This window comes from Trichoplusia ni, chromosome 10 (genome assembly GCF_003590095.1).
Source record: "Trichoplusia ni isolate ovarian cell line Hi5 chromosome 10, tn1, whole genome shotgun sequence".
NCBI lineage: Eukaryota > Metazoa > Arthropoda > Insecta > Lepidoptera > Noctuidae > Trichoplusia > Trichoplusia ni.
In genome coordinates this window covers 9,480,996-9,502,985 of record NC_039487.1, presented here as the reverse complement: position 1 = coordinate 9,502,985, position 21,990 = coordinate 9,480,996, and the positions used below count along the sequence as shown (strand labels likewise).

Genomic DNA, 21,990 nt, shown 5'->3' with positions numbered 1-21,990 from the left:
TTTATGCTTTGATTAAAGAGCTTTTGTCCTCTATTTCAGTATTATGTGGTGTAAAATATACCAGGCATTGTTTTCAAACTCCTAAAGATACCGCCGCATAAGAAATGTTAGACATATTTTTCAAAAACCCCTATTGTACTACACAAATGGTTCACAGTCTATATATCAATAACTGTCGAAATGCGTACATCTACAGAGGTTTCGCTGACATTCCGTTGGTGCAATCTGCAGACCCATATATCATGTGAAATCATACGAGGATATCTCTAAATTGAAACATTCTGGGTACCCTCGGGATCTCCGGTATACAGCAGTATCTCATTGAATATACATAGATGGTAGGAAATAGGTACGTTATGCTTCTAACCCGGAAAAATAACACTCGTATGACAGCTCTCGATCAGCAAAGTCAAAACAATACTAAAGACGAGCTGGACCTCGTGATCGTGATAGATATAGAGACAGAATTACAAACGTGTACACAAATTCCGCCTTTATAATGACGGTGTCAAGTTTGATATATCTTGTGCAAGGCAGATATAAATTACTCATTTAGTGACGGTTTACTTACGCGTATTTATCGGGATAGGCGGCCTTAATACGGACCCAACCGGAGTCCTTAATTAACAGTTTGTTCACCGATTAAGTTATGTTAAAGTCACCTTAAATTTAAATTGGACAAAATAATCAATAATAAAATTAAGTCCAAATGGTGTGCTTACGAACGCAAAACTTCATAATTTCAAAATTATTTTGCTTATCTTCTAATAATTGAAGCTTTTTGCCATCTCAGCCCACATAAATTATCACCGAAAGCAATACCGGTAAGTTCTTTGTGCCACAAACCGCCAACTCCATTAATCATCTTCAAACTTTCACAGAAATTATTCTACAAATTCAGTATTACACGACCCTGTTTATACCTATTATATTAGAAGAATTTTTAGACATTTTCACTTGCTCGTAAGACGGAAATTGGAATTATAATTTAATCAAACTCTCAGAATTTTGCCAGGTATTACTCTGTTATAAAAACAAAACTCTTTGATATTCTTTTTTTTTCTTGCGATAAAAGGAAAACCTGCAAAATATACTGAATCCTCCTAAAAAAATGATTTTAAATGTAATATTAGATTACCTGAGTAAAACAGCCGATGGGTATTCGTTAAGTATTGTGTATTGTGAATAAGTTCTAAATTATATGCCTCCCAAAAGGTTTATAAGTTGAGAAACCTTTCTTTTAGTCCTGATCATTACTAAAACACTGGTTTTACAAACACTTCCCGGTCTTATCAATCCCCATAGTACAGGGGGACTCTTGAATGGTAAATTATTGGTTTTGTTGTGTGTTCTTGTAGTGATATGAAATCAATGTATTCGACTCCACGTCAGCTCAAATCAAATCATTTAAGCTCAAGATTAAGGTCTCCGGTTGGGTCCGAAACTAGTCGGCCTATCCCGGTAAATACGCATGAGTAAACCGTTAACACAAAATAATTATCAATCCGTCAAACATTATTTTAATAATTAAAAATCACATAAAAATACCTTTTCATTTTGTTACATGCATAATAATCATAACTAAATTCTACGGAATAGAAATAGACTTTTATGAGCGAAAAGACCAGCAAGGTCAAAAGCCGAACTCAGTGTGACCTCATCATAAACGTTTATTTCTTTCATGTTCTGTTCATAAAATGAATGCTGGTGATTATGAATCGTGAGTCAAGATTCTTAGATAAAATTATTTTCGTATTCGAAATTCAAGTGTCTTACCAGACAGTACAAAAACATTTGAACGTGCAAATATAACCTACTTCACTTAGCAAGAGCAATAAAATTTATGTAGATTAACTTTACCTTTTTTTTAAAGATCATGAAAGTTAAAAAGATGAAGGTCAAAGATGATGATGGAATTGTGGTATAATATACATTGCTCGCAAAGTAAAAAGGTTACCAACAGGCATAACATGTCACTGTGCAACATTTCACTTTTATGTCACACCTTCGTAGTGTGGTAAATTAAAAAAATATACAAAAATATTAAATATATACAGTTTTATTATTTAATAAAAAGGTTACATAAATAAACGAAATAATAACGTTTTATAACAATGACTTTATGACTCAAAAAAGTAGTTTACGTACAGAAATGTTTGAAGTCAATAAACTTATTGCCGTTAGTCCTTAAGGTCTTATTACAGAGTAATTAAGTTTGCAATCTCTCTGTTCACAAAGAAACTTTTTTACTTCTTGCCTTGAAGTTAATTACAGTTTGAAGCAAATTATTGCTATATATTTATTGAAGCTTAACGAACAGAACGTAAGTTACTGAATCATCCCTATATAATATAATGCGGACAACATCACATACATTGTTCTGAACCCAAAGTAAGTTGCCAAAGCACTTGTGTTATGGAATACAGATACAACGAAGGTACCACAAACACCCAGACCCGAGACAATGTAGAAATGTGATTTTTACATTGACCCGACCGGGGATCGAACCCGGGACCTCAGAGCTAGCGACACCTTGAAACCGGTGCGTACGCCACTCGACCACGGAGGTCGTCAAAGTAGTAGTATTCTATATGAGTTATAGAATAGATAACACGAAGTGTAAAAATAGTCAAAGACGTATAAATACCGATTTAATAATAATTATTTAAATTAAAAACCGCTTGACATTCCTCTTTTATGCAGAACGATTTATTTTTATTTTTTCTTTTATTACTGTACTTATTTTTAGCGTGGTCTGTACACGCTCACTTCTGTTGTCTCACAGGTAGTTACTACAATAAAAAAAAAGTTCCTTTACCTATACTTACTGGACAAGGGTTGTATAAAATCAGTTAAAGTCAGTTAAAGCTATTTAATAAAATTGCTCTGTTGTAAAACTTGTAAATAAATAAACTATTAGGCGAAAGGCTAGAAATGTGCAGAAAGGTTATCGAAGTAACAAAATTAATCCAGGAAAATATCATGCTACTTATTTTTTTAATACGAACTAAATTACTTCTCAAAGTGCACTTATGTATCCGCTGTTAGTCATAGTTAGTACTTTGATTTTACATTAAAATTAAAATGATTTGAGGAAACGAAAAAAAAGGCCTTTGTTGTTTATAACACGGTTTTTTTTAATCCGATTTCTTTTGGCAAGCTTTGTACTGTTTGTTTGGATTTCTTTTGCTCCAATCTAGTTCTACAATAGCGCCTAAAATACTAGGGGGATTCGAAAGAAATCTAGATCAATTCGTCATACACCGTGATTTTTTAGTCGTCTTACAAAAGCAGCCCAGTTCATGTACCCAATGTCTAGAACACGTTCATGATAAAAAAAAATAGGTATTTATGAGATTTGAATAAATTTAAAATGCAATTTTTATTCAATATTATGATGCAATTCGTAGTTTTTTAGAAAAACGGCTTGTAACAATGGTGAGGGGCGCGGGCGGCGGCGTTTTTATCATTTTTAAGAGTATTTTTCAGATTTCTCTTTTTTTCATTTTTCTTCGTACCTATTATCTTGCTTGATGATAAAAAAAAATCCCGCCTAGGGGTAGGTATTTTACGACGGATACATGAACTGGGCTGCTTTTGTAAGACGACTTAAAAAATCACCGTGTATACTGATCAATCATCAAAAACGTTAAGAGTATTACCATACATTTAATACGAGATAACAGTCGCGTGGGGCGCTATCTCTATCTCTTGGTATATAAATTTTGTTTTCGGAAAGTTATCCTTCCGGAAGGCAAGGTAACATGGTGAGTGAAAAAAGCTAGCACGGTAACAATGTCAAAGTATTGCACAATAGGTTAAATAGGAGGTACACCTTAACATTCATCTAACAATATGTATGTACTAGTAGCGCCATCTATTATGTTTATTTGTTATCTTTGTTACTACTTGAATAGCCGTGTTTTTAACGGTTATTTTATTGACACGTTACGGAACAGTACACGCATATAGGCGTTACAAGAATAAAACCTGTCATTGTATTGTGACTCACTTTAGGTCTTTTAAAATGCTAAAAATACAGGTTAATAACGTAATGTTGATTATTTCAGGGTCAGAACTTGTAAATGCTCCTGATCGCTATCCCTGTAAATGATCGATACTCCAGCTAAATGATAACGTACACTACAGTGCCATACATGTTTATTCCAAAGTTGGTAGAACGACATTGATTTTTAAATTATAAAATTAAAAAAAGCACTTTAGTCCATTTTTACAGAAATTACTAGCCGTCACTAGAACATATTTCATAATCTTTGACGTGTCTTACCCTCGTATTTTTATTTAGTTTAAAAAATAAGATGGTTCCGTTTCTTTGTAAATTGGATTAATCTGATGTTTTTCGCAAATATCATATTACTAGCCAAGTACTTCATTTCCACAGTGAAGATTTCTCGAATTGTCCGTTTAAACAATAATGTAACAGCTGTAACATCAACAAACGAAAATTATTCAACTTAATCTCTCCGTTACGAGAAAACCGGCCCAGATACGCAGTAATGTTGCCAAAAGGCATTACTTTCACGAGATTCATATGTCATGCATAATAATGCATGCATTAAATGTATTGCCTCACAAAATATTCAAATATGACAACCTCGATTTTAAACTTCACTCATGACGTAAAAAAGGGATTGGGCCTATTACTTACGTTATGACTGGCATATGTTGAGAATATTAACTCTGTACAAAAATGTGAGAAAATATGTGGGCGTTTATGTCATTTTCGTTGACAGTTTCGAAATGGGTCAGCTTGGCTGAGATGGACGGGGTAACACCACTCTATCATAGATTATGTCATCGAAATCGATATTACCCATATTGTGCCTTAAAATACCTACTATTTATTCACGTTACCTACTTGCAAGCTAATTTAGCTACGAAAAACCTATTTGACCCACTTAGCACAGTCATTTGTTTATTCAGTCACCGAGTTCGCTCCCGCTAACGATCCTGTTTTGTCTAACTAACATTGCTAAACCCGGGCCTTATTCTCTATATAATGTGTTCATTTTCTGCAGTGCTATCCACCAATAACAAATGGACTATCTATTTAGATTTCCATGGTTTACTAAGATATCATGGTCCGATTGTTTACCTACAATACGATTTAAGCTATCCGATTCGAAAACCTTTTATTTCCACGCTAGCAAGTTAAGCTGCTTACGATATCTTCCACACAACCAATAAAGCTTTTCGAATCCATCCTTATTTACCATCTAAAATACTCAGTAATACTCAGTAATGTTTTACGCGAATCCCGCTCCATGAACAAAGATCCCGTTGTCTGTTCATCGCTCAGAATTTTTCATAAAGGGAGATCATTAAATTTGCACAGATCATTTATCAACCAGCCTCAAACCTAATTAAGGTTGAGGGAAATAGTGAAATTCGTCTTTTTTGCCGCGTATCCTCACAGAAGAACAAAAGTATGGTCCAACGATTTTATTGACTTTAACATTGGGAATAAGAATGAAGTTCGGTTAAGCTATAAAATATCGTCATAAAATTCTACTAAAAACTCTAAGAAAACTATAATTTTTAACGAACTTCCTCTTTTGACTCTACATTTATGAGCAACATTCATGAAAAATACTTAAAAATCGTATTTAGGCATATCGAAAAAACAAATAATAAATTTATTTTGTTATCAAAGCTCAATTTCTTTCATTGAGCCTAATCATTTAGTTATTGTTTTTTAGCTTTAAAAGGTATAATTTGCGGCCATCAAAGTTCCACTGATTTAAGATTACGAAAGAGGTTAAAAACCATTTCATATTATTGTATTTAACTGTTTAAAAATATCTGAATGAAACAAAACAACATTTAAATCAATACGATAAACGTAAACATTGTGTGTATAAAAGGCCTAAAACATTTTATTAAACGCAAAATTGTCCCTTAGAGTCCAATATATCTGCGTCGGTAACTAATAAGGATATTGGACGAGCTACAAAGGGACAGACGCGACAGTATATAAGTGACCTCAGCGTCGCGTGGGACTAAACTCGATCATATTTATGAAACACCACAGAGGGGCTAAAAATGTATTAAGCTAGGAAACGAATAGAAAGCTTCTGATGCAATAGCCGAAACACGATGCTATTCTTTCTGTTTCAAGTACTGACGGAACTTGGGGCTGTCAGTTACACACTATACAAATGACCCATTCGTTATTGTAAATAGTTAAAATTCAACGAATATCCATGTTACCCCGCATGTTAAAATAAATCTATGCCTGACGATCTTTAACGCCGTATCTCAAGAAACTTTTGTAAAGCTGTTTCAGTGCCGATTTATACACCCTTATCACTAACTCGGCTCTCGTAAAAGGCTAAACAAGTATAAATTAATGAACATATTTTTTATACGGGTTTAAATCTAATCTATTTTTAAATTCTCAATTTAGAAGCACATAAGTGGAAATGCGATTAGTAACGAGAAGCTTACTAACATCATATAACCAATTTCTACTTATTTCTCATTTATTAAATCGCCACATCATAACCTATAACTTGTGAGCAAGACCTATAACTCTAGTACTGAAATAACTACCTACTCAGGCACAGCCAATTTTACCTTCCGAATTCGTAGTAAGCACTTACTTTATACTTTCTTACGAATCTGCTTCAGGGAATTCCCTTTCCATTAAAACTATAATAAAAAATTATAATCTCATGCAAGTTCGTTCGCTTACAATACAGACCAGTTATACCAAAAGAAAGAATATATGGACTCGGCCTTCCCACAGTTCAAGGCTAATCGAGTGGACTCAGTCCTGTCTCGTTGTGGGACAAGTCTATCCACAGCCTTCCGCATTCAGTAAAATATACACACTGGTATCATAATAGTACATTTTTTTTGTTATTTTAAATACAAGCGCTATTAATTGTACCAAACAAAAAGTGACATCACCACCTGCATGATATAAACTTAGGTTACTTCTCACTTTTAAAATTTCTGAATGGATATGGCCTGGTTGTACTTTCCAATATTGTATATAGATAAAACAGGATGTTTCCACGAGCTGCCACCACTTGTCATAACAGAACTTGTTCTATAATTCTCTTCATCCCACTATTCAACAAAAGACGGTGTGAACACAACTTTATCTGTGCTCCAACGTTTCAAATCCGGTTTTTTGTTTTTGAGAAAATAAGCTCGGTATATAACGTTGGGGCTAACAAGGGACTTTTCTTCGCAGTTATTAGTGCAAGCAAGATGGTACTCGGTCGTGTGCAACTCGCCTTTTGTGTTGTTCTGTTTCAAACTGTATTACATTGTGACGGTCAGTTCGAGCGTACGAATTATGAAAGTGAGTATCTTACTCCATTGTTGTGACAGTTTTGCGAGGAAGGTACATATTCATTTATGACATTATAGCTTGAAAGGAATTGTGGACTTGTCTTATTATAGCTTTATCATGAAACTCGTTGATATTTTCGACGATTTTTCGGTACATATAGGAAAATTGTTCTTAGAAATTATTTTCCCTTTAATATCCGAGCAAAACGCCCAGTGTAGTGTTTAACTTGTCCTCATTAGTTTTATACACATCATCCAATATTATAAGGCTTTTATGTAAGTAAATATTATTCATATAGTAAAAAGCTAACCATATAAAAGGAATGAATGTGCTTTCTTGGCATAATTTTACTGTGGTACATATTTATATCTAGATCCGTTATTCAATACAAGATAAGAATTATGAATAAGGTCAGACAAATAAATTTGCCAAGTCGTATATCTTACGAAAATATATCTGTTACAAGAATCTATTCCATAGATTCAGCCTTGAATCTGTGCATCTTAAGAACATGAAGCTAAAAGGCACACTTAACATTATGCCTAAATTAAATTTAGCGTAACTAAGGAAAGGGACCGAAACCCCGGAAGGCTCTATTCTCTTTGAAAATAGGGACAATGATTGAGTTACTGTAACATTTTTCTTTTTTATTATTCCAAGAATCCTAATAAAAATAATCATGGTTCATCCGCGACATATTTTCTGTATTTATTTTGTTCAGCCCTTAGCTTTCTGCTAAGTAAGATCACAAGACATAAAAGACTAACTAACAAGTTAAAAAAAGTGCAGATATTGTAAATACCTTGCCACCTTTCGATTTTTTTGTCTACATGAGCAAAACTGATATCTAGGAGCACGGTAGTGCCCCCGCCAAAATGAGCCAAGCGAAGCGCACGAGCACTACCCTACACGCCCTAACTTCACAAACTCTACACCTTAGTCAAAATATGTGGCTTGGCCGTTCGTTACTACAAGAACTATTGTATAACACAAAAGTAATGAACAGTAAATTAATTTTTCACCTTACTTCTATAATATGTGAATGAAGCGAAAAGTAGTTAGGGCGTGTAGTGTTAGAAGCTTGGCTCTACATGAGATCTGATAACTTTTTGACAGTGCGAATCATATTCCTCTTGACAAAATTTTGCATGAAAATGTTTTTGGTGCTATCACACTTTCAGAAAACATTTGTTTAGGAATAAATGAAATAGTTCGAACTATACTTTTTACATCCATAATCTCGAATCCGAAATGTGACAGCGGCTATATACAATGGCATTAAAAGTCCTCGCGCAGAAAGAAACGTATTAAGAGATCCTAATCTTTTCTTTACTACTGCTACTCCTATTAAACCTTAACGTACTTAGTCATCCTTAGTGATCCCATTCAGCCAAGTTTTATGACTTGAGAGTTAGCGTGTGGTTTTAAGCCTCCTTTGTAGTGATAAAAATAAAAGGCCTGAAAGATCAATCTTTTGTGTTGAAATGCTTACCTGACTGACCTTGCTTATTTATCATTAGGTATTTGTTAGCTTGAGTAACCCAAATTAATTGAAATATTTTAGAGACAAGACCATTTTAAGCAGTAGGTTCCTAAGCTAGGCTTTTACTATTTAATCATCACCAGCAAATGTTTTCATTTTCTTGAATTGCAAAACAATTCTTCTTGAATCATTTGATAAAGCTTTTGAACGCTGTTTTGTATAAGAACTACAATGAAGTTTCAAGCTGCCTAATAATTTCAATTCTGAACATGAAAAGCAAACAACTTATAATGATTAGCCAATGCCAAAAAGTTCAAATTAATTTAAACCCGGAAAATGTTCACAAGTTTTACAGAAACCGAATGACGTCAAACTTAAGCAATTCCACCAGGTTTTTGTACTTTTGAAACTGGGCGATGGAGGATTAAACGATTTTTTGTTTTACCGAACATACCAAGATTCGGTATCTGTTATTTGTAGATGTTCACCCGATAATTAGGATTTTTTTTTATTTATGTCACGATTTTATTATTGTTTGCTAGTCTCAGTTTTTTTCTCGTTTACAAAACAGGAAGCGAGCGTCAAGTTCATCAAGACCTTCAGTCTATTTCTCTGGTTGTTGATATTTAACAGAACGAGAGCATTATAAACAAAACGAGACCTTGATTTTTTAATGTCAACGAGCTAAGAATATAATAAAACTGCTCAATTAAAAGTAACAACTTACGTTGTAATAACTGCAGTCTTCGACGCCGAAAAGGCATAAAAATCTTGCTAACAATTTTATGGGCTTGGTATCAAAGGTACCTACTGACTACTTACTTCTAAAACAAAATCAAAGTTCAATATCTCGGCAGGTGTCGATAGAACCACAAAATTTTATGGTCGACATTATTTTCTCCACCCTTGGCCTTGCCAATAACCTTTTATAAACTTTGTTCAAGGCCGTGGTACCCTTCTACCTACCTAAAAAGTATGAGTAAATTCAAAATCTAATATTATATCCTCCTTTATGGGTCACAGCGAAACTTACGAGATATGGTAAGCATAACGATATACGTAGATCATAGGTACTGTATGTATATTATAATTTCTTACGCGCGAACCTAAAAATTTTGAACCTCTATTAGAACTGAGATATAAGTAGGTACCAAAAACGCATACGTTATAGAGTTAATGCCATCTTCGCTTTCATTTATTGAGTAAAATGACTTAAACTAGTGTAATTAATATTTGAAAATTCATTTAGAAACAATGATACATTTGCTATAAACCTGAGGGCCAAGTTATTAAAGACCTTGAACTCTATAAAATTAATTGTTCATTTATCATGGTCGAATGACCAAGTTATTAGGATACTTACAAAGTTAATGGCCTAGAACAGGAAATTTAATAATGATTCAATAAAATACGATTTATGTGACATGATCGGACTATTCGATAATAAAGATATGATTTGATCCGTAAATGTCAATTTATTCATATAATTTTAATAACACGATACTTGCTCTACTTTAAACTGTTAGCAATTCTTAATCTGAAAGCTTAGCAAATGTGTGCAACTGACTCTGATAGTATTTTTGGGTATAAAATCCCCTCTACCATGAAGCTCTCAAATAATTTGGTAAATACAATTTTTTCTTAGTTCACTTGAATTGTTTCAATAGTAAACCCACCTTCTAACGTGGTTTAAAGACATTTTAATGCAGTGCCTACATTTTATTGCGGCAATATATCGCATTTCTGTAACACTATAAAATTGAGCGACCATTGATTGTTGAAGATAAAAAAAGTAATAGAAAAACTATAGAGCCAATTCCGTATATGATTATTGAAGATTGACCATTCGCGAATAAATCGTCGAAATGATATCAATAAAATTTTACGACCACAACAAAACATTGACTTAGCTCTAATATTGAGGTATTACTTTTTGCTCATCTAATATTAAGTATGTGAGTCATCTATACTCTATACTAATATATAAAGCTGAAGAGTTTGTTTGTTTGAACGCGCTAATCTCTGGAGCTACTGGTCCAAATTCAAAAATTATTTTTGTGTTGAATAGACCATTCATCGAGGAAGGCTTTAGGCTATAAATCATCACGCTGCGACTAATAGGAGCGAAGATACAATGGAAAATGTGAAAAAAACAGGGCAGGTATAAATCATAACTTATATCTTCTACCCACGGGGACGAAGTCGCGGGCAACAGCTAGTAATGAAGATAGTATAGTACCTTGATACATAATAGCTGTTATTATCAGTGTCGTTGCTCCCATTCTCCGATCTTTACCAAGAATAGAACTCAAGGGTAATAATTTACCGTTACCAGATAGAACATGCCCAACACAAGTGTGTGTCCAAAATCAAGGTTGTTTATTAGGTACTTTTGTTTTAATTTCGAGCTGAATGAGTCATTATGTATTTGTTTTATCTACTACCACTTCGCTACTTAAAAGGTTTTGTTCCATTATTATACTACTTTATAGTTTATAATACTAGGTCTAGATTAGTTGGGCAATTGTACCTAAGTGCGATTTCAAGTATTAGAAAGGAGGTAATTCAATTATTGGCTAGTAAGTAGTCTATAAATGACTTATACCTTTAGAAACATTTTAATTGCAACAAAAGCTCTATGAAATTGCAAGCGTGTTTGTATCATGACTTTGTATTGAAACCTGTTCTGTAACTATTTCACAAGGACTTCGTTTTTAGCTCTCTTTTGAATAGGTAGGTAGGTCCTAGTACTTACCTATTGGTTACGTTTGAACTTTTACAAAACAACCAAATACTAATAATGAAGCTAGATACTATTAATATATCTAAAACACAAATCGCATAAAAAAACAAATGATGCATTAACTTTCTACACATGTAACACATTAATAATATAGTGTGCACTACCCTCAGATTTGCAAAACACAATATCCGAATTTCGTTTGAAAGCCTATTACGATGAAACCCGTCCATTGTACGGTACGTGATCTATTTTTGTTACAGTACCTATATCCTCTTTTGTCTCGTGTACACCGCACCTACGACAAACTAACGATTATAATGTAACTAAAGACGATTCGGACGAGTAAGTTTTTATAAGGCAATGGTAATTGTTATGAGGAAATAAAGCACATCAAACTAGCTCGGACTGGATGTGGTAGGCAAGGATAGGACGAGGTATTGTGACGCATTTTGGGGAAGGCCTTTATCCAGCAGTGGACATCGATAGGCTGAATTGATTGATTGAACCTAGCTAAGTTAAACATTCTCTTGAGACGAGTAACTGTCGAGGGCTTCTCGAAAATTAGTAGGTACGGGTATGCTTAGCTTTTTCACTACATTTTGGAACAGTTTCAGTTTCCATATAGGTAAGTAAGTACTTAATCTGTGAACGCTAACGTAATACCTTCATGCATAAAAGATAAAACGTTTTCGGCGACGGAACCACGGGTGAACATCTGGTTATGTTAAGGATCAGAATTCCACTTCACAAAGAAGGGTCTTTGTCGGATTCACATACCGTATTTTATAAGACATTCATAGAATCTCTTATATTTTGTATCGACTAATATTAGTATTTTTTTATAATTGTTATGGAATGAAATGTTATAAGGTGTTACACGTGTGGTATAGCATTTGAGACAGTCTTTAAAAGTATCTACAATTTGATAAAGGCGACTTTTGTGTGATAGGATGGCGCACTTAGACACTAAGTTGAATTCTTTCCAACAAGTAGGCACAGTACAGAATTAGACGCTTCAGTAATTTGTTACTATTATGTTGACAGTGTCACCGCTACCATTTCCGACATGCCGAGCTGACAACTTAGAATGCCTACGACGCAGTCTAAGGACTTTCTTCTTTCTAATGGACTCTGGACAATTTGACATGAAGCCGATAGATCCAGCTATAATAAACAGTGTGGCCTTAGCTTTACCTGAACAGCAAATGTCGATTTTGCTGAGAAGGGTCAACGTCACAGGCGCCAGGTGGACCAAACTTACCGAAAGGAGGTAAGTAGGTGCTTATTCATAATTCATTCAGAACAACTGAGATGTTTAATGTCGAGATGATTTCATAAAACCAAGATATTAAAAAAAACAGGAGATAAGATTACATACTAGAAAAAAGTGTAAGTTTTAAGGTAGGTAAGATTTTGGACGCGACTTCGTCCGCGTGGTTAGAAAATATTAAGTAAGTAAAGCATTTTTTAAATATATTATAGAGAATATTTTTTTAGAGTAAACGCAATTTAGTTACTGCTCTTCTCCTACTAATCATAGCGTGATGGTAAATATATATTATTATACATAAAAAAAATTATTTTACTTCGGAATAAATAGTCTTCAAAACTAAAATACTTATTTTATTAAGGGTTTTTAGTAAAATGCGAATATACATAAGTATTGTTGGAAAAGACGATATAATTAAATTTTGTAACACCCAACAGGTTATATTAAGTAAACTATAATAGTTACATATGTGACTTCACACACTTTTAAGTAGATGTTCAAGAGACCTACAAACCCGTAGTACTTTATTTTCTTCTATTGTCAATAGTTTTAGCAGCGTATGCAGAAATGTTTTCGACTTGACACCTTGGGTTATAATATCGATATTTTCTTACGGAACCCTAATATTTTTGAAATTAAATTAAAACTTATGTTCAGCGGCGATAATGTAGCTTCCCAACAGTGAAATAATTTTTCAAATCGGTAGTTTCGAAGCGTATTGGTGACAAACAAACAATCAAATCTTTCCTCCTCATAATATTCGTGTAGATATCAGCAAACGTCATCATTAAAAAAACTTCTTATAATAAATAGTTAATAACAACATTGGTACAAAAACCATTACAGTGACTGTTATGAACATTAATTTCAATTTATTACTCACCGGGGATGTAACTCAGTGGTAGAGTGTCTGCTTCGCATGCTGAAAGTCCTGGGTTCAAATCCCAGCATCTCCATCTACTTTAACGCAACTTTTTGCGATTTATATTGAATTTTCATTTTTTTTTTGTTAGTAAATTTCACTTGCTAATATTCTTTTTGCTTACCTATCTTATTTTGTAGGTTCAATTTAAAAAGCGGCAAAAGTGGAGTTATTTTCAACAGTGATTTGCATGTGACAGGACAGATAAGCTTGGAGATAGCCGGAAGAGAAGGCCCTCATAACGGTTTTATAACAATGGATATTCGTAAGTACAACTTATAGCATTATTCTTTTAGTCCCATCGTGAAAAAGTAATTCATTTTTTTAAATTTTGTATTATGCAGGTTCCTATTTTATTATACCTGTAATATTTTTTTTATGAAATAATAAAAATGGAAATCAACACGAAATATATTCAATTACTCAAATAGGTTGATCAATAATGAATGATAATAATGATAAATAAATATTAGATACACACCAACTTTTATTTACGAGCAAGCAATTCAAACCAAATTAAAAACCTTTAAAATTTCAGACGGCGCAGAGACCAACATAACTTATCCGTGGACCATACAACGGGGCATCGATAATGAGGATTATATTGTAATCGGTCCAGAGAGGATAGCTGTCAGGAATATGCGAATACCTACGTATTTTTTACAACCAAGTAAGCTGTGATTTATCGGTTTGTGGAAAATACGCCTGGCTGTATATTTTCGACAACATTTCGGTGGTTGAGTTTCAAAATAACGTTTAAAATACGTATTAATCAGGCGACGGTTTCGTTCATGTTCGTTTTAGCACTTGTAAACAATAAAATTTATAGGTAGGCAGGTACCTACTCGTTTTTACGAAACATTATGAACGCCTGATAGATTTGGAGCATTCGTACCTGAGAAGCAATATTTGCTTATACATATGTCAATGATATATTCAGGCGTTCTTACTAAGTATATAATAATTTGTGTTTTATATAATACTAGCTGTTACCCGCGACTTCGTCTGCGTGGTAAGAATAAATAAGTTAGGATTTTTTATACGGTAGCCCTCGAAGAAGAATAATTTTCCCTGTATTTTCCACATTTTCCATTGTATCTTCGCTCCTTTTAGTCACAGCATGATGGTATATATCCTAAAAACTTCCTCCTTTTCAATTTGAACCCGTAGATCCTGAGATTAGCGCGTTCAAACAAACTCTTCAGCTTTATATATCAGTATATAGACTAGCTATTGCCCGCAATTCCGTCCGGGTCGGCTTCAGTTACAACGAGGTAAGTAACTTGGAACCGGGGGAGATAGGCTCTTGATCACGAGTATTGCCGGTAAAACCCATAAAGAATAAGTAGAAAGAGAACAGAATAAGAATTAAAATCAAAGAGTAAGATAAATAGTATTCTTAGAAACCAGAAGTGAGGACAGGTTTTTAAAAAGCAAGCACGGTTACGTCACAAACAATTAAACCCAATCATTACAAAGATAACTTAAAGTTAATACATCAAACTCTAATTACTGCAAAGGAATAGGTATGAATGGCAATTATCGAAATAACAATATGGCTGCTATGCTGAATAAATACAACGAAGGTCCCGGAGATGTTCCAGCAAGGCCAGCTGACAGCGGAGAGAGAGCGTTGCTAAGAGCGCTCCGTCTTTTATAGCGGACTGCTTGTCAAATCCCAGGTTCGAAAGAGGTTTCACTAAGGATCTTGAAGGAGGTTTCACTTTGAAAAGGAGGTTTCGTTAACACGGCCGTTCCTGACAGCGAGGCGTCCTCGACCGCATCTTGCTTGGAGTCTTCACTAGCTCAAGCATCACCAGACTGCTGTCGCTCTCAGACTGGAAATAATCATCTGCAAAATGACAACAACACATACTAAACATTTGTTTTCTTGCGACACTTGTGTCGAAGCTGGAAAACAAAAACCATTTGAAGTGATTTTGTTAAGTACGCGATAGTGAGCGTGCACTCCCACCATCAAGTACCCAACAAGCGAACAGAAAGATTTCAGGAATGTTATTGAAATGGTAAACTTAAAAGCTATGACTTAAAAATATTGCACAGCAAAATCAATGATTCTTAAAAGTAAATAAACTTAAAAGCTAAGACTTAATAATACTGCACAGCAAAATCTGATTCTTAAAATTAAAATGTAAATGGAGCTTAGTAACATTCCAAGCAATGAAATTCCCAACTTTCATTGTGTAGAATGCTAGCCAAGATAAACAGATGGTATTGAAGCTGATATACTTAACCAGATCAGAAGGCATGAACTGTAGGTCCAGGCCAAACAGAAGCCATAAGCCAGAGGTTCAGACCAAACAGAAGCCATGAACCATAAGGTCCAGGCCAAACAGAAGCCATTAGCCAGAGGCTCAGACCAAACAGAAACCATGAACCATAAGGTCCAGGCCAAAGGGAAGCCATAAGCCAGAGGCTCAGACCAAACAGAAGCCATGAACCAGAGGCTCAGGCCAAACAGAAGCCATGAACCAGAGGTCCAGGCCATACAGAAGCCATAAGCCAAAGGCTCAGACCAAACAGAAGCTGTGAACCAGAGGTCCAGGCCAAACAGAAGTCTTCCTGTTGCTCTGAATTCTCGAAGACAGCACAGCATGCGTCCAGCGTGCCTCGCCGCGCCAGAGCACCATACGCCCGGCAGCCGTAGCCGAACCAGCCAACAGTTCCAGCTCGCAGCGATGATGTACACGTAGGAACTTACAGGGCTCCCGCATGCCAGAGCACAGCTTTGCTGCGCTCCACGAAGCCTTGGTACAGAGTCGCCAGCAGCGTACGCTCGTGGTTGTTCTGGTTGGTGTAGTCGTATTGACGCCGCTGATTGTCTGTAAACAATTCTGAGGCACGCTGTCTCCTGGAGACATGAATGCTTGTTGTAGAGTGTTACGTCACACACTATAGAGCATGATACTTGTGTAGAAGCCTACCAGAGCCTCAATTTTTCTTGAGCTCGGCCGCTCCTGACCATTATCAAGAAAACGTCCAAAGTAATCTATTTCAGTATCTACGAAAGAAATATTTTTAAATTAACCGAATAAAAACCAGCATTCGTGAAAGTACTCAAAACTTGACAACAAATAAAGTCCTTCTTGACACATAGGTACTAACGAAAATTCAACTAAGTCTGCTATTTTAAGTTTCGCATTCGTCGCAGCAGCCCTTATTTGAGTTTCAAATATACCTCTGACTATTATTGCAACTTTCAGATCGTCAGACAAACCTTTTTGGTATAAAACGCAAAAGAGACTTTCGGCATATGTCATGAACTTATTTAAATGTTACACATAACCTCAACGAGCTAATATTCAACCTAAGGCCCGACCACGCGTGGAATCACGGCAGCTATATGAGTTATCACAACGTCTATGACCACTTCATGGACTACGGAACTCACGGTGTTTATGCGATGATAAAACGATCTACTTCTCAACATGCGAGAACAATTACGACACGATCGACGCGAATCGTTTTAGTTTTTAACACTTTTTCAAACGTTCGGGCATCTCTCGGGAAAAGCAGAATAAAAATAAAAAGCTCACCGATACTCGTGGCACAGTCAAAAATAAAATTTGCAGTAATTAGATGAAATTCGACAAATCCTTTACTTTAACTGAAAACAGATGGCACAAACAGCACAAAGCACGTGGTCTATCCCACTTCTGATCTTAGAAACCAGAAGTGAGGACAGGTTTTTAAAAAGCAAGCACGGTTACGTCACAAACAATTAAACCCAATCATTACAAAGATAACTTAAAGTTAATACATCAAACTCTAATTACTGCAAAGGAATAGGTATGAATGGCAATTATCGAAATAACAATATGGCTGCTATGCTGAATAAATACAACGAAGGTCCCGGAGATGTTCCAGCAAGGCCAGCTGACAGCGGAGAGAGAGCGTTGCTAAGAGCGCTCCGTCTTTTATAGCGGACTGCTTGTCAAATCCCAGGTTCGAAAGAGGTTTCACTAAGGATCTTGAAGGAGGTGTCACTTTGAAAAGGAGGTTTCGTTAACAGTATATATAATAAAAGTAAAGAGAACAACAGCATCTAAACAGAAAAATGAAATCTAACCTCAAAAATTTAAATAACTTTAGACTGCATATACCTATTATATAATTACAGAAGAAAATAACAATATAGATATCTATTGGATTTGATATTGACGTAATACAGTGTATAAATGTATATATGTATGTATATATCGTCCGATAATACAACGGTACGGTATTGCAGTACTCAGGATTGGAACTTCAATACTGAACAGACGCTAGGTGGCGCTGAAGAAGCTAGATTTGAGATTTTTCGATTTCTTTTAATTTTTCGTATTTTTTTTCTCTTAATATTTTTTTTAATACCTCCAATAATATGTGTACAATGTTTCATGATGATAGGTTGAGCATTTTTCGCGAGAAAGCGTAACAAAAAAACTTACTTTCACATTTAGTAGGGATTTCGTATTTTACGGGATCGGCCGACAAATTTTGGACAATTGCGACCTCGCTGCTGCATCAGCTCATAATGAGTAACATTGGTTCGGTCCGCACAGCGCCATCTAGTACCTACCAAACAAAGCAAAACCTGTATTGTGAGTACGAGACTACAAATAATTTTGTCTATTTATAAATATGTACCTAAATGATATAAATAAATAAATTCAACACAGGTACAAAGCAAATGCTGGTACGCATAACATAAAAAAATGTGCCAGGTGGGAATCGAACCCCCTTATTTTTTTTAAGATGTGGGAATCCTCATGGACATTCCCCTCCCCCGGGGAAGAGAACGGGTCATGTAATCTAAGAAAATAGCTGCTGTAAGTACCTATAGAACCGTGGGGATTTCAAACCCACATGCCCCGACTACATGAGTCGAGTGCCTTAACCACTCGGCCACACGGTCAACCATATTTTTTAAATTAATCGTAAATCGGAATCGAACCACCGCAGTCAGGGCCACTGTCTACAAGCCCAATACGCCAGTATAGGTAATAAATTATTAGCACTTAGACCAATAACTAAACGCATTATTGATTCAGACTTAATTAAATGACTGTTATAAGTGTAGATTTCCAACTTACGTCATCGATGATCCCCATTTGAACCAACTATTTACTAACCTGTTTTGTAGTTTTATACGCCTATAACAAGTAACTATCACTTACTAACATTGGTGAATGAAAAGTAAGAAAACTAACACACTTAAGAACTCATCAGGGAAACTATTTAGCCACTGAAAGATGCCTAGAAGCTTAGCGGTTTAAATCTCTGACACTTGGTAGTCAATTAGCCATGTGAAGAGATATGTACACTTCTTGGAATTTTAAAGCCGCAGTTTATAATGTTAAAGTAGCTAACCACATCTAAGTTTAAAAAATACTTCTATTTACTAAATAATTCTGGCTCATTGAATTCTTCTTTTATTCAAGTGCAATTTCAAGTCCTTAATTCTACTAGTTTTAACTACTTAGCAGTTATCACAAAAATAATGCACCTTGACTCCACCCTGACAACCTTTAAGTACAGCATACAGCCCACCATATGCACTTTGCACACAATTTGTCCAGATTTTCATTCCTGTTAAAGAAATACAAATTAGATGGTAATAAAACCATACCAATCTCAGTAAGCAATATTGATGTGTATTTGGTAAAATTAAAATAGAATCGTATTATTTATTTTTAATTAGACTCCACAGATACCCCAGTTAAGCCAATAAGCCAAGCACACAGAGCGCGACGTGTCGCGGTTCGATCCCTGAGTAGGACAAGCATTTATGTGATCCTCAAATGCTTGTCTTAAGTCTGGGTGTCCGTGCAGTGATTTGAATGTTTGTAAAACCCCAATGACACAAGGATTACATTATTTAATGTAGCTTAAGAAATAATTAAATATCAACCAAATAAATTAATTACCATTATCCCTTCCACTATGACCATAATCCATATATTAGATATCTTTTACAAAGACTGTAAAAAATGTCTATGGCAAAGAATACAAAACAAACGTCATTATAAAATTGATTTCCCTAATTTACAGAACTTTTATTTTTTTTCAGATGATTTAGATGCATACATAATTGATGAAGCTCTGCAGGCAAAGCAATCCATCTTAGATCATTTTTCAAATGAAATCACAGCAGCTTTGATGCATTCCATAATTGATAATTTCAGATTATTCTCAACTAAAGTACCAATCAAACATTATTATAAATATATGAATGAAAAAAAGATAAACAATTAAGTGAAAAAAAAGTTGAATAATTGAGTGAAAGAATAGTTATAACATAGTTTAATGATTATCAGACATTTTAATAAGACAAATATTGTACAATGGAAATTATTTTTAATTAATTAAATGTAAAAACAGGCACATGGTTTTATTTCCCACTCAATACTTAAAATGCATCACCCATAGATTCTTCAACAAACTTCTTATAGATAGCCATAAACTTAGCAACAAAGGCTTCAAGGTGGAATATGTGTTTATTGCCTAATCTCATTCTATGTTCGTAGTCTGCTGCATGACTGGCTATTTGACATTTCATTGCCATATCACAGTTACGTACCAATTCCTTCAACAGTCCAGCAAAAATCATGTCTGGTGGTACTCCATGTATAATGAGGTCATATAGCTTTTGACGAACCTCCAACAACTTTTTTGGAGACTGTTCAGATAATATCATTGAAGCTGTCTCTCTTATAAACTGCTGCCAGTCTGGTTCTGGTATCTTTTGATTTGCTGTAAATGCGTATTGTTGGACTTTACAAGCTTCACACATAAGCAGTGCCCTCCTTATATTACGGTCAGCAGATTTGGCAATGCGCATGGCTAACTCCATAGGTATATTCAAACTTTCTTTTTTACAAACTACTTGGAGCACAGATGCTATCTCACTTTCCGTAGGTGCAGGAACTCTGATAGTCAAACATCGAGACCTAATTGCAGGAATGACACGAGAAATTGAGTTTGCAATAAGGATAAGACGACAAGTAGCGACATATTTCTCCATGGTTCGACGTAATGCATGCTGTGCATCTTTGGTTAAATCATCTACTTCATTCAATATGACAACTTTGAACTCCCTTTGACCTGAAGAGTCAATTTGATGAGTTTGAGCAACATGCTTCACCAAATCCATGATAACAACCCGATCGTGAATACCGACATCAGTTGGATTGACTTCAATGTGGTAGTTGCTACTTACAGTCATAATTTCTATTTTCTTATTGGATGGTGTCGTAAAATTCATTGTTTCTTGCCGTAGTCTTTCTACGCCCGAACCGTAAAGTTCCCTTAGTAAACACATGATACGTGTTTTTTTTCCGGCTCCTGACGGTCCGTAAACAAGAAGATGCGGAAAGTCACTTTGCTGCACAAGACTTTTCAATCGAACTGCTTGATCTTTGTGATAATCTAGTTTCATTAAATCTCTCGGTCTATGTTTATCTACCCAAAGACTCATTTTAAATTATGTTTAACTATTATAAACACAAACTTGCGCGGTGTAACAGATAAGTTGTAAACCGTGTGTAAATCAAAGCAAGTCAAAATCAAATCATGAACGTATTTACCCGGTACGGCCGGTACAAAATGACACTGACACAAATCGGAACAGCCGGCCTGAACGATTTTAAACATAATCCTCTGTTTCTTTTTAACGCATCATGCCATTCATCGCGTAGTTTTCTTTATCTCATGTCTGTTCCATTAACAACGCCACATAATGTTAAATATATCGAATTCGCGCGACACAAAACGGAACGAGTCCATGACATAAAAAAGCGCGCGGTTCGCAATGAATTCCGTTCTGCAATCAGTTTTAGAAATAGTAAGTATTAAAATAAGATTTTTTTTAAATTTTGAAGGATTTTCACGGCATCAAGTCACCAACTATTAAAACAATGACAAAAACCGTTCCTTTTTAAATATTTTGGAATCGAACGTACACTTCCAAGTCTGCCAACTAGTTAAATGATTATTTCTTTAACTAAGGCTTATTAAAAAACTAGCTGTTGCCCGCGACTTCGTCCGCGTGGTTAGAAGATATAAGTTATAATTTATACCTGCCTTCTATCTATCTTGTAGTCAGCGTTTGCAATGTACATACGACCTCACATTAGAAACCTCAAAAATTGTAACCTATGTGTTATTCTGATGTATAAGCTATATTGTGGTAAAGTTTCATTCAAATCCATTCAGCAGTTTTTACCTGAAAGAGAAACAAACATCC

General features: G+C 35.0%; 2 protein-coding genes and 1 non-coding gene across 3 annotated transcripts; 2 read left to right on the top strand and 1 right to left on the bottom strand.

Annotated features, from left to right (window-relative positions):
* The first annotated feature begins 6,631 nt into the window (after window positions 1-6,631).
* On the top strand, window positions 6,632-20,126 carry LOC113497909 (juvenile hormone-binding protein-like). The gene is made up of 5 exons (XM_026877713.1): window positions 6,632-7,333; window positions 12,595-12,820; window positions 13,883-14,007; window positions 14,281-14,412; window positions 19,816-20,126. Exons 1-5 carry the CDS (start codon window positions 7,033-7,035, stop codon window positions 19,998-20,000), a joined length of 969 nt encoding a protein of 322 aa, XP_026733514.1. The 5' UTR covers window positions 6,632-7,032; the 3' UTR covers window positions 20,001-20,126.
* On the top strand, window positions 13,705-13,776 carry Trnaa-cgc. The gene has a single exon. It is a non-coding gene; the product is annotated as a tRNA-Ala (tRNA).
* On the bottom strand, window positions 20,036-21,515 carry LOC113497908 (replication factor C subunit 3). The gene has a single exon (XM_026877712.1). It carries the CDS (start codon window positions 21,220-21,222, stop codon window positions 20,155-20,157), a length of 1,068 nt encoding a protein of 355 aa, XP_026733513.1. The 5' UTR covers window positions 21,223-21,515; the 3' UTR covers window positions 20,036-20,154.
* Window positions 21,516-21,990: the final 475 nt, after the last annotated feature.